This window comes from Folsomia candida, unplaced genomic scaffold (genome assembly GCF_002217175.1).
Source record: "Folsomia candida strain VU population unplaced genomic scaffold, ASM221717v1 Fcan01_Sc039, whole genome shotgun sequence".
Lineage (NCBI taxonomy): Eukaryota > Metazoa > Arthropoda > Collembola > Entomobryomorpha > Isotomidae > Folsomia > Folsomia candida.
Window position 1 is genome coordinate 335,024 of NW_019091231.1, and position 12,239 is coordinate 347,262.

The following is a 12,239-nucleotide window of genomic DNA, read 5'->3' on the forward strand; positions in this document are numbered from 1 at the left end:
GCTTGCGCTACTTAATAAAAGGTCACGTGGAAAGGCGCTTTCGACCTGTGTTGTAGGGAAATTGGTTAGGAAACTTTGGATGAAAACGGTTGTCAAAAATATTGACCCGAATCTTAGGAGTAGAAGGTCGCAACTTGTCGGCGCCCGATTTTAATCTCCTTTGGATATGTTGTAGTACTATATGAGTGTAGAAAAAGTGAAGGAGGCTTAGACCCCATGAGCCCATTTACGCCCGCCACACCCCCTCAAACTCGCCCTAACCCCCAGAGTTGCCGCACTAAATTCATCGCCAAAAATCGAGTTTTGGTCCGATTTTCAAGAAATTTACATTTTTGTGATCCCAGATAGTTTCTCTATCATATCCAATAGCAAACTCAACTTTTTTGAAATTTCGAATTTTTTCAATACCCTTGGTCAGAAAATCTTCGATAATATTGAAAATTTCAAAAAAGTTGAGTTTGCTATTGGATATGATAGAGAAACTATCTGGGATCACAAAAATGTAAATTTCTTGAAAATCTGACCAAAACTCGATTTTTGAATCGATGAATCTAGTGCGGCAACTCTGGGTGTTTGGGCGCCTTTGAGGGGGTGTTGCGGGCGTAAACGGGCTCATGGGGTCTAACCCTCCTTCACTTTTTCTACACTCATATGTATAGTACTACAACATATCCAAAGGAGATCAAAATCGGGCGCCGACAAGTTGCGACCTTCTACTCCTTAGAATGGCACCTTTTTGTTGTCATATGAACCTTTTTATGCTACACCAGGATTTTGTGTCAAAAGTGCAAACCAGAAATTAGAAATTGTACTCCTCCAGTATTTCTGTGCATGTGCACTGGCCCCTACAAAATATTGCTGACAAGGTTCATATATCCACACGTTTTCGCCTCAACTCGTATGGATTTTCGTCTAAAAATCCATACACCGTTTCTTCTACCCATTTTTCACTTATCATAAACTCCTCCGTCCCTTATGTAGTTCAAAATTGTTACACAAAATTTAAATCCAAAAATTTACCTATGTTTTCAAGCTGATTTTAATTTCCACTATTGCTACACAGATTTGTTTATTCGTCGCAACAAAGTGCAGGAGTCATAATTATGTATGTAACCGCAAATTAATTTTTGCAATATCAGCAAATATGTATGTACATACATTATGTGTGACACATATGAATGTGTACACAACTAAAAAAACTGAACTGATATCAATTGAGAAAATATATAGTCTGGGGCAGACTACAGTTCTGTATTTCAAATCAAACACAATTTGGAAACATATCTTGTACTTTATTTCCTATTGTCATTTCCATAATTATGTATTTAGTCCCTAAATTTTAGGCAGACATACATACTTACATACATTTCAGCTTCATAAGTCAACTAAATCGCAGTTATTTATGAACACTTATTTATACATAAATATGCATATACATGCAAACTTACATACGCAATCTTTCCAGCATTCGTATACAAATACATATTATTTAATCCAACCTGTACTTACATAGATATGTCCATAAGTAATGTGTGTGCAATCACACCACAATTTTTCCATGCAGCTTATTCTTCACCGGACAGTCAATTACAGATATATAAATATAACTACGCAGTGGCCGCGGAAGCGTGGCGACAGAGGGACAATGTCCGTCCCCACAGGTATTTGAGGTCATCATTATCCCAGCATTCTATGTAACGCCTCCCACCCCCCACCCCTATCCTTCAATGTTAATGTCCCCAGATGTCCCCACAGCTTCCGCGGCCACTGTAAACTACGGTCAACTTACATAATATTTACGCTGCAAATGAAACGTCACAATCAGTGCTTATGTATGCATGCATTTAAACACTCGCATTTCACATTGCATTGCGCATTGATCCTCTTTACGTATTTCTGCAGGTTTCCCCTTCTCTCTGCTTTTTTGCTGCTTACGTACTTCACATTCCACACTCTATCCCACTCATTCTTTTGCCCCCATTCTCCTCTCATCTCCGCAATGCTCACTTCCAGCGTATCCCTCCATGCTACACTCTTCTCCAAAATGCAAAACACGCTTGCAGCTGGAATCCTAAATAAAACGTCTATGCGCATAAGAGTGCAAGGAGAGAAAGAGTGAAGAGGAACAGAACTGTGAGCATAAAAAACGGCGAAATAGTTGCAGTTTAATTTCAAAAAGTAACACTGCAAAACAACTTTATAAATTGAAACATCATAAAACAAGGTAAAGTACGGTGTAAGATTATACGAAGAAGTGAAAGTAAACGTTAAAGGAATAGGTAAGTGAAAAGAACGAAATAGAATAGGAGAAGAAATTTGTAATAGAAATTATTTAATCAAAAAGTTGCAATTTAAAGTATGAATTGTAACTATTTACAGAATGGATATGAAGGAGATTGAGGGGACGGTGTGGGTCGTTCTAGTGTCGCAGGACGAGAGGAAATTGGCGGATGAAAAATTACTCAACATTACCTCGGCTTTACCCCCCTCGTCGTTACCCTTGCCCCCAACGACGACGGCGACGTCTGGTAAGAGAAACTGTGTATTAATATGCATTTATTATGCATTAAAAAGAAATGTCTTAACCTCTTAACGACCAAGTACATACACATATTTGTGTACTATTTTATTTATTTACCGTTCAGCCACCTTTGTGCACACTTGCTAGTTTGTGGTTCGCCGAACCACTGGTGGTTCGGAAGTCCCGAACCGAACCGAACCCCGAACCGAACCTGGTTCGGTTCGTGGTTCGGTTCGGTGAGTTTAAGAAAAAAAAATTGGTTCGGTTCGGTTCGGTTCGGAAAATTTTTTAAAAATTTCTGGTTCGGTTCGGTGCGGTTCGGAAAATTTTTTAAAAATTGCTGGTTCGGTTCGGTTCGGTTCGGGAATTTTTTTAAATTTGTTGGTTCGGTTCGGTTCGGTTCGATTAAACGAGAACGACTAACTACTTCTGTTTATTATTTTTTATGCAGTCCTGGACGTCATCGCTCATTGCTAACAACATTGCAATGATGACGTCGAGTGTTTCTCATCATAAAGAAGAATATTAGATGTTTTTTCTGATGATGCCCCATCTGCTGGGAACAAAATTGGACTATGTTGGTTCGGAAATACCGAACCCAACCACGAACCGAACCGAACCAGGTTTGGTTCGTGGTTCGGTTCGGGAATTTTTTCTTAATTTACTGGTTCGGTTCGGTTCGGAAAATCTTTTACAAATCGCTGGTTCGGTTCGGTTCGGGAAATTTCTTAAAAATTGATGGTTCGGTTCGGTTCGGTTCGGGAAATTTCTTAAAAATTGATGGTTCGGTGCGGTTCGGTTCGGGAAATTAAAAAAAAATTATTGGTTCGGTTCGGTTCGGTTCGATTTCACAAACTAGCAAGTGTGCCTTTGTGCAATATTTCATTTTCCTTTGCCGACGAAATCCATAAATGTGTATGTGTACTGACTAAATTCCTTTGGCACTAAAATTTATAAACGAACAGTATGCATTTCTTTTGTATTTTGGGAAAACTCGATGGTAAAAATGGATTTATTTCGGTATTTTTCTTCTAAAATTTTTGATATTTTCCTATACCGACCAGTGTTAACGATTCATTTTTTTCAAGTTTTGTTGTAATCATGAAATTAACATCGTGTTTAAGGGAAATTTTATTTAAAAATCTTAAAAATTAAAAATTTTATTTACAAACTTTATTTAATCCGTAGTACGAAAGAGGTTAATACAAATACATAAATTGATGCTAAGGAAATGTAGCAAAAATACGACACATTTAACCTCATTTTTGTACCTACATATGTGCAATTCCCATCTTAAAACTTATCCATGCAGACAGACAGACAGTCTTTCCGTTCAAGAGTTATCGGACCAAAAGACAGACAGACGGACAGACAGACAGACGGACAGACAGACAGACGGACAGACAGACAGACGGACATAACGATCTTATAAAGGGCTTTCACCCCTTAATAATTATTTGAATGGTAACGCGACCATTCTGCGTAATCGTATTACAATGCTAGCATTCCTAAGGGGCCGTACATAAAAGGGATGTGATCGATTTTCTGTAAATTTTGACCGATATGATCTATACACCCCATGTTATAATTAACATGAGAAGGATAGAGCCTTGACCCCCCACCCCACCCCAGGATCACATGCTTTATGTACAGTCCCTACTCAAACGCCAAGCAATCGTGGCAACCCCGGCACTCTTCTCAAATTGTTTTGCATATTAACCTCACCGCTCGTGTCCCCTCTCGGAGTGGGTGAAGCCAAGTTAGAGAAAATCAGTCCATCTGAAAATTTTAGCTCAGAAATTGGTCAATATTTTAGAAACCCTTCTTCCCCCAATTTCAAATAGTTTTTGAAAATTTTCCAGGAATTGATGATTATTACTGATTTCAAAAATTCTTAAATTAAAATTCCGCTATAATGAAATTTATAATAAATCAGGTCCAAAATCACCCAAATTACTACATGATGAAAAATAAAAAAATACGGGTACTTATACTCATTTTTGTGCTGATAAAAAGAATTGGTCACCTAGAAATCTGAGTTTTACTTTACACTTAAAAGACCTGCATTTTGAGTCAATTTAGCACAACGAAACTCATATCTTGCCGCAGGAATGATTTCCAATTTGTCTGCTAAGTAATAACGTCATTTTAAATTATTTTCAGAAACCTCTTCCACCTGCACCTCCAACATTTCTCAAGACTACGTAGCCCTAACCCCGTCCGACCCATTGGCCCCGCCACCACCCAACCCGCCCAAACCCAAACCTTACCCTTGCCCCATCTGCCTTTCCGTCGAGGTCAATCGCGCCTTCGCGAAACCTTCCCTCCTACGCGCTCACCTCAACTACCATAAGCGCGTGGGTCGCGCCATCCTCACCGGAGTGGGGGTGCGAATTCCCTCATCCAAAGATGCCGATGGGCTATTCACCTGCCAAATTTGCGATGGGCGGACGTTCACTAAAGCCAAAGAGTTTCGGAGCCATCGAAATTTCCATAGTTTTTTGAGAAAGAAGTACGGAGAAGACAGACCGATCCGTATGAGGGGAGAAGTATTCGCATCGCGTACAATCCCGATACAGGTAAAGTCTTGGTTAATAAAATTGCCTATAAATAATGTCACTAACAAATATTTAAAATAATCAAAACCGGTCATTTCAAAAATTACTCGTCGTATACATTTCAAAAAATAACAAAAACTAATATTTGTATGAACAATTTGTTAACGCTATTTTGTTAAATTTCGAAAAACGTGTTGTAGAGAAAAAACCTATCAGGACAGCTTTGCGGAGCCCGACCCAGGGTTAATTGTCACCCCATAGGGTCCTTCCAGATATAATTTTTTCAAATTCCAATGTATAATCTTCCCTGAAGAGCCATAAGAAAACTAAATGCCAAATTTTAGTTCGATATGACGACTTTGAAAAATCAGTAGGGGTCACCCCATAGGGTCCCTCAAGATGAAAAATTTTCCAATTTGAGTTCATGTCCTTCCTTTAGGACCCATTTACTACCTCTGTACCAAATTTCAGCTTTCTACTATAATTTTGAAATTTTGGTGCATGATACCCCGCCCACTCCGATGACCCCCACCGGTCAACCACTTGACCGATGTCGCCCATCTTCGAACTCGAGTTGTGTATTTACATAGTATACATGTGTGAAAAATTTCAAGTCGATCGGATAAGTTTTACGAGAGTTATCGTTAGATGGACAGACAGACAGACAGACAGACAGACATCACGGGTACATAAGCCCTGGGTCGGGCTAAAAATTATGAATCTCTTGGTGCTCGTGGAATTTAAATATTTTTTTTTTCATCCTCGAGAAATCCAGTACCCCCGTTTTCGCACCTTTCAGCCCCTCCCCCACAGGCAAAGGGGGGGAAGTAAACCCATACTATTGGCGCCTTTGGACTCACAAAAATCACCTCTTCAAACTGTACAAATCTGAATAAAATCTTTATATCGCTCGAAATTCGGGAAATTTTGATTATTCTTACCCATTCATGATATTAGATTAGAGTTATAATGAGGGTATTCATTTTGAGTTCGCATCGTTAGCAACTTTCGTAAAAAAATAAAGTTCGCAAGTTCGCAAAAAAGTTTGACTTGAAAATCAATTTGCGAACTTGCGCATCTCCAAGGCTAGTATTTGGTTCGCAAAATATTTTTTTTTACAAATATGGACAATTTTGCAATGGGAAGTCCATAAATCTCCATTAGTTATCAAAGTTTTGACTTTTAAAATTTTTGAAATTTTATATATCAAATTTTTACGAACTGTCATTTGCGAAGTCTTCACTTCGTTGCTTCGCAAAATTCGCAATTTCGAAAAAAATATGTTGCGATGCGAACATGCGAACTCGCAATGAATACCCTCAATATTTACTAATTCTATTTGATGTTTCTTCTTTTCAGGAGAAGTACACCTGTTTCTACGCCAACTGTGAAAAGGAAACCGACGACCGCCAAAAATTCTTAGACCATTTGAAATTCCACCGCCGCAAGGAACGCGAAGGTCGAACAACGTCCTCACATTTAGGACAAAGACGCTCCTCCATTCCTCGCCTGGAAGAATACAAATGTTCCAAATGCGATAAGGTGTACCCAGGAAAGTCCCGGGATGCTTATCGCTACCATATGCGCCGCCACGACGAGCTGGAGAAAGCAGAAGAAAAGAGGAAACTCCGACTGGAACGGTTACGCCCGGACATTCCGATGCAAGACTCGTATTTTTGTGAAATGTGCCAAAGGACGTTTACGGACAGGGTGCAGTACGTGAACCACTTAAGGGCCCACGCCCGCTTGGCCAGGGAGGGCCAGGACAGACCCATTGCGGAGAAGAGGGAGAGGAACGACCAGGATGACGAGGGGGAGGAGGAAGACGAACAGGATTTATATTGCCAGACTTGTGACAAGAATTTCAACGATAAGGGCAAATTTAGGTGAGGCTATATTTTTTATTCTATGTGTGCAGGCCTAGATAAGTTACGATGAGTCTTATCCACATTTAACAAAAAGTCTAGAGCTTCTTGAAACCATGAAATTCGGGTGTAAATTGCATTTTATTCATTTTTACTCATTTGAATGCATGCAATGTATGCATACTTTGATATGCATTTCAAAATTTCCATGCATTTTATGCATTTCCATGCATTTTATGCATTTCCATGCATTTTATGCATTTCCATGCATTTTATGCATTTCCATGCATTTTATGCATTTCCATGCATTTTATGCATTTCCATGCATTTTATGCATTTCCATGCATTTTATGCATTTCCATGCATTTTATGCATTTCCATGCATTTTATGCATTTCCATGCATTTTATGCATTTCCATGCATTTTATGCATTTCCATGCATTTTATGCATTTCCATACATTTTATGCATTTCCATACATTTTATGCATTTCCATGCATTTTATGCATTTCCATACATTTCATGCATGTCTAAGCATTTCTATGAAATTTACGTTTCATATGCAGAGTATGAATGCAAATGCCTAAAAAATTAGATTGTTTCCCAAAAAATAAAACACTCTTAAAAATCCCGTCCTTACTTTCAATCTCCACCTGCTAATTTTCCCCACTTTTTTTTCTTTTTAATTCCAGGGGTCACATGTCCTAACACCGCCAACTCCAATCGCAAGGCCCGACCACCCTATCACCACGCCTCCTTCCGCCTCCACGTGGAAGTCCGAAATCCCCCACGACCTCCCCTCCTACCCCTGCCCCACGTGCCCAGACCGCTCCTTCTCCACGCGACACTCCTTCATCTCCCACCTCACGATCCACCGCTCTCTAAAACGGAAAGGCTGCGACCGCCCCGTCCTCAGCAAGGAGGAGTGGTCCAAGCTCAGCCGGAAGCAATCTTCCTGCACCGTCTGCTCCCTAGAGTTCGAAAGCGTCCGAAAACTAAACCAGCATGAAAAACAAGCCCACCCCAACCTCGACCCCACGCCGCCCCCAAGGGAACGGGTGGACCCTTGGAAATCCCTCGTTCCTCAGCAGGACACCCCGTACAGCTGCGACATTTGTCCGGAACGCCTCTTCCCCGACCGGGACGTCTTCATCGGCCATCTGAAACATCACAAATCCCTGCAAAGAAGGGGGGAAGACCGCGTCATCTTATCGAAAGAGCAGTGGAACGAGCACCGCAAGCAGTTAAAGCTGGCCGCCGCTTCGACCCCGAGGACTTCGTCCCAATTCCATTGTTCCACCTGCTCGAAAAACTTCTGGAAACGGGTCACCTTCCGGAACCACATGCGGTATCATGCCATCCTCCTCAAGAAAGGGGAGGGGGACAGGGTTATCAATCCAAGACAGCGGCATTGGAAGGAGCAGGTGCCTTATCGGGACGAATATGACTGCGATAAGTGCCCCGAACGCCGGTTCGCCGATAGGGAAGGGTACATCAGACATTTGACGTATCATAAAGTGTTGGAAAGGAAGGGGAAAGGGGGACAAGAGATAAAGAAGCGGATTAAGAGGGAGGACCTGGAAAAAACTGGGAGGCAGTGTGATATCTGCGAGCGGGTTTTTTACACGTGGCAAACCTACAAAGGTCACATGGCGTACCACAAGAGGATCAAGAAGATCACGGGGGAGGATAGGAAGATTGAGAAGAAGGAGGAGCTCACAGAAAGGGCCAAGATTGGTTTAAAGACGGGAAAAAGTAAGACTTTGGTGGAGGACTTGATCGGAGTTTTGGAACAGTTCGGGTGCAGTTGTGGGGTCAAGTTTTACTTTAAGGATGCCCTATCGCACCATCTCCAGCAGGCGGGGAAGAATGGAAGAAATGCTGAGTGTAAGGAGGTCGTGGTTAAGAAGGAAGTTCCAGAGAGGGAAGAAATTGAACAGAACGCTGTAAAGACGGAGGAGGTTAATGGTATAGGACATATTGCAAAACTAATTGTATCCAAACCTATGGCGCGTGAGGTAAAACTAAACTTGAAAATGGTACATGAAAATGGAGGTGAATTACAAGAACAGGAAATGCGGATAGAGGAACATTGTCCGGAAAATGAAATGGATGAAAATTCTTTGGAACATGAAATGGAACAAGAAATTCCCCATGAAACTGAAATGCACGAAATTCCTGTTGACAACGAAGGGGAAGAAGATCCCCTTGAAAATGAGATGGAGGAAGAAGATTTCGAAAATCACCAAGTTTCCGACGATTTTGAACATCTCGCGGAAGATGATGCTGTTAATGGAGAAAACGACATTAAAATTGAAATTAGTAAAGTGAATCAATTATATCAGCAGCTACCACAAGAAAATCACGAAGCTAGTGACGAGTGTGTGGAAGACGATGACGATTCTATGTCATTCTTTTACAAGTGTCAAACTTGCCAAGCTGATAATCCTTCACTGACGGAATATTTGAGGTGAGCAATTTTGAATTTAATGATAAAAACTTGAACGGACTTGATGGGGTGTGTCACCAAATTCACATATTTGAGTAAAAATATGGAAGTTAAAGCCAAGTATTCAGGAAGGATTTTTCCTGCGAAATAGCAACTTTTGTATTGAATTACTATTTCCCTCGAGTTACATACTGATTTTCATTACAATTAATACTAAAAGGCAATAATTCTATATTACTTCAAGTTTTTAGCGTTTTTCCGAGATTTGTGTCGGATGGACACTTTTTCTAATTCATCCGAACAGAATCCAAATTTTTTGGTGAAAGAAAATATATCCGAACCGAATCCGATTCTTTCGGTTGGAAAAAAATATCCAAACCGAATGATTCGGATTCAGGTCCGGGTTCTTTTGCTAAACCTTTAAATTTTGTCCTGAGTACTATGCTTAAAGCAACAGTCAACTTACAAAAACACTAATTTATTTCTCTTCAATTCCTATAGGCACCAATTTCTCAACCACCTCGTTGACCAGACGACTCCGCTACCTTGTCCATTTTGCGCCGCCCAATTTGTCCTGGGGTCCGCGCTTTTTCTCCACTGTAAAGACGAGCATGGGGAAATATCTCTAGTGACCGAATTCACCCTTGCCTGCCCAGCCTGTGCGGACGTCATCCAAATTAATTCCATTATTAACGACGGTACTCAGATGGAGCTTCATTTCAAACGAAATCATCCAACCATGGTGTGTCGCATGTGCGGAAAGTTCGTGTCCAACCAGACCCTCCTCAATAAGCACATTGTGACGGAGCACTTGAAGAAAAAGAAGTAAATTTTCACTAAATATTTAGAGTTGTAAGCAGTAATATCGCCCCTATTTTCAAAATCTTGTACTGTACACTCTTAGAAATGGGGTTACAATTATACATAACCAAACAGTAAATGTACATGACTCTACCGGCGTGGTTATGAATTTGTCACCGCCTGGTTATAAATTTAATAGCTCTAGTGACAATTTATCTGTAATACCAAGTCGGTGAAACTTTATAATTAGTGGGTGACAATTGTAACCACTCAATGACAAAATTATAACCACGGCGGTAGAGTCAGATACGTTTACTTTTTGGTTATAATCGTAACCCCATTTCTAAGAGTGTACGAGAGAAAGACGAATACAAAAGCCGAAGAATATTGTGAGCAACCTGGCTCTTCTGTATGTTAAAATACATGCTCAAAAAAAATCCTGACGACGCGACAGAAACAAAGAATTGCATAAACTGTCCAGTATGTAAAATAGTGAAGTGTAGAGACCGGATGGAGAATGGAAAACCAGACAGTTTCAGGTTACGGGTTCAGTTTGGAGCTGACCCTACAAATATCTCACGACCAAGCTAACTCGACGAACTCGCACTTAAAACTCTGTATGAGATGTGACTGATTTTTATGTTAAAGTCTGCTGTAGGAGTAGCAATTATGTACCATATAAGAATGTAGATTGGAAGAAAGGAGATTATTAAGAGATTGGATGGGAAAGAGAGAGGAATAAAGCAACGTAACTCAAGTCGTACCCACACGAGAATATTTGCTGTTTTTCATACATAATTATTACTGCATTGCTTTGCAAATAATGCAAATTACTACATTTTGACCAGATGAATTATTAAAAGTCATCTCACATTTTCTAATCACACCATTCACACAAATAACACATAACTCAGCAGCACATAAATAAACCCAACTTTCCACAGTTGGCTCACAATATACATAATTCGTTAATATCTACAATTTTGAAATACAAGCATATTATGTACCATGCACAGAAATTTAGACGTGTATACACATTTAGAACAAAAATTCTCGAAATATGTACATCTGGGAAAAAATTATCGCAGAATATTTATACTTGCATCAACTTATATTTACTTAATAAAGCTCAAAACAAGACTTACTACTTTTTAGCTGAAAATGTAATGTCTACAAATATGTATATTAGTTTTAATTATAAATCCTGTGAAAATAGAACAATCAAATAGCCTAGTGACTTGGGAAATGCGAAGAGATCAAAAAGTTTGGTCGAGTTTTTAATTTTTATAAATAATTAGTGTTATTACTTAAAAGGCTGAGACTGAATTTCTAAATAAATTCCAATAAAATATTTTTCGGTAAATTATGTCCATTTTTTTAACTAATTAGTTTTTGCATTTAAAGGGTTGAGATTCTATGCATAAATGTGTTGTACTTATTTATTTATAAAGCAAAAAATAACGATATCAGTGGGATCTTATGTTTCAATTTAACCTTCTAAACAAGTCCTGCTTGGACCCAGGGTGGAGATTCTGACTTCAAAGCAGACCCTGAAACGTACATATACGAAATGCAAATTTATCGAAATATTAAACCCTGATATTGGCTTTGGGGCTATCCATAAATTACGTAACGCAAGAGGGGGGAGGGGGGGGTCTAAGGCTCCAATGATATCGTGCCTATGTTACACATGTTAAAGGGGGGGGAGGGGGGGTCTAGAAAATCGCGATTTTTGCGTTACGTAATTTATGGACGGCGCCTTTACAAATTTGTATTTAAATACATACATACATACTTATCAATCATGCATGTACGTACATATGTATGTTTATTCATTGTAGTATAAATTGTATCGCAGAGATGTACAACCACCACTTTAATACTTAAAAATTCATTGCGTTATTCCAAAATTCAAGCCTGGAGATCAAAAAATGATATAACAAATCTTTGACGAAAATACGTATTTTATATTTTATCCGGGAAATATCGAGAAATGTGCGAACTCATGCATATTATGGAAATAGCCGTGGACCGCGTAAGCATTAT

General features: G+C 39.6%; 2 protein-coding genes across 2 annotated transcripts; both read left to right on the plus strand.

Moving 5' to 3' along the window:
* Positions 1–1,971: 1,971 nt before the first annotated feature.
* On the plus strand, positions 1,972–7,771 carry LOC110861228 (zinc finger protein 184). Its single transcript, XM_022110333.2, has 5 exons — positions 1,972–2,279; positions 2,380–2,528; positions 4,685–5,100; positions 6,439–6,965; positions 7,636–7,771. Exons 2-5 carry the CDS (start codon positions 2,381–2,383, stop codon positions 7,649–7,651), a joined length of 1,107 nt encoding a protein of 368 aa, XP_021966025.1. The 5' UTR covers positions 1,972–2,279; position 2,380; the 3' UTR covers positions 7,652–7,771.
* Positions 7,653–11,546, plus strand: LOC110861283 (zinc finger and BTB domain-containing protein 40). The gene is made up of 3 exons (XM_035844554.1): positions 7,653–9,413; positions 9,894–10,217; positions 10,542–11,546. Exons 1-3 carry the CDS (start codon positions 8,287–8,289, stop codon positions 10,609–10,611), a joined length of 1,521 nt encoding a protein of 506 aa, XP_035700447.1. The 5' UTR covers positions 7,653–8,286; the 3' UTR covers positions 10,612–11,546.
* The last annotated feature ends 693 nt before the right edge of the window (positions 11,547–12,239 follow it).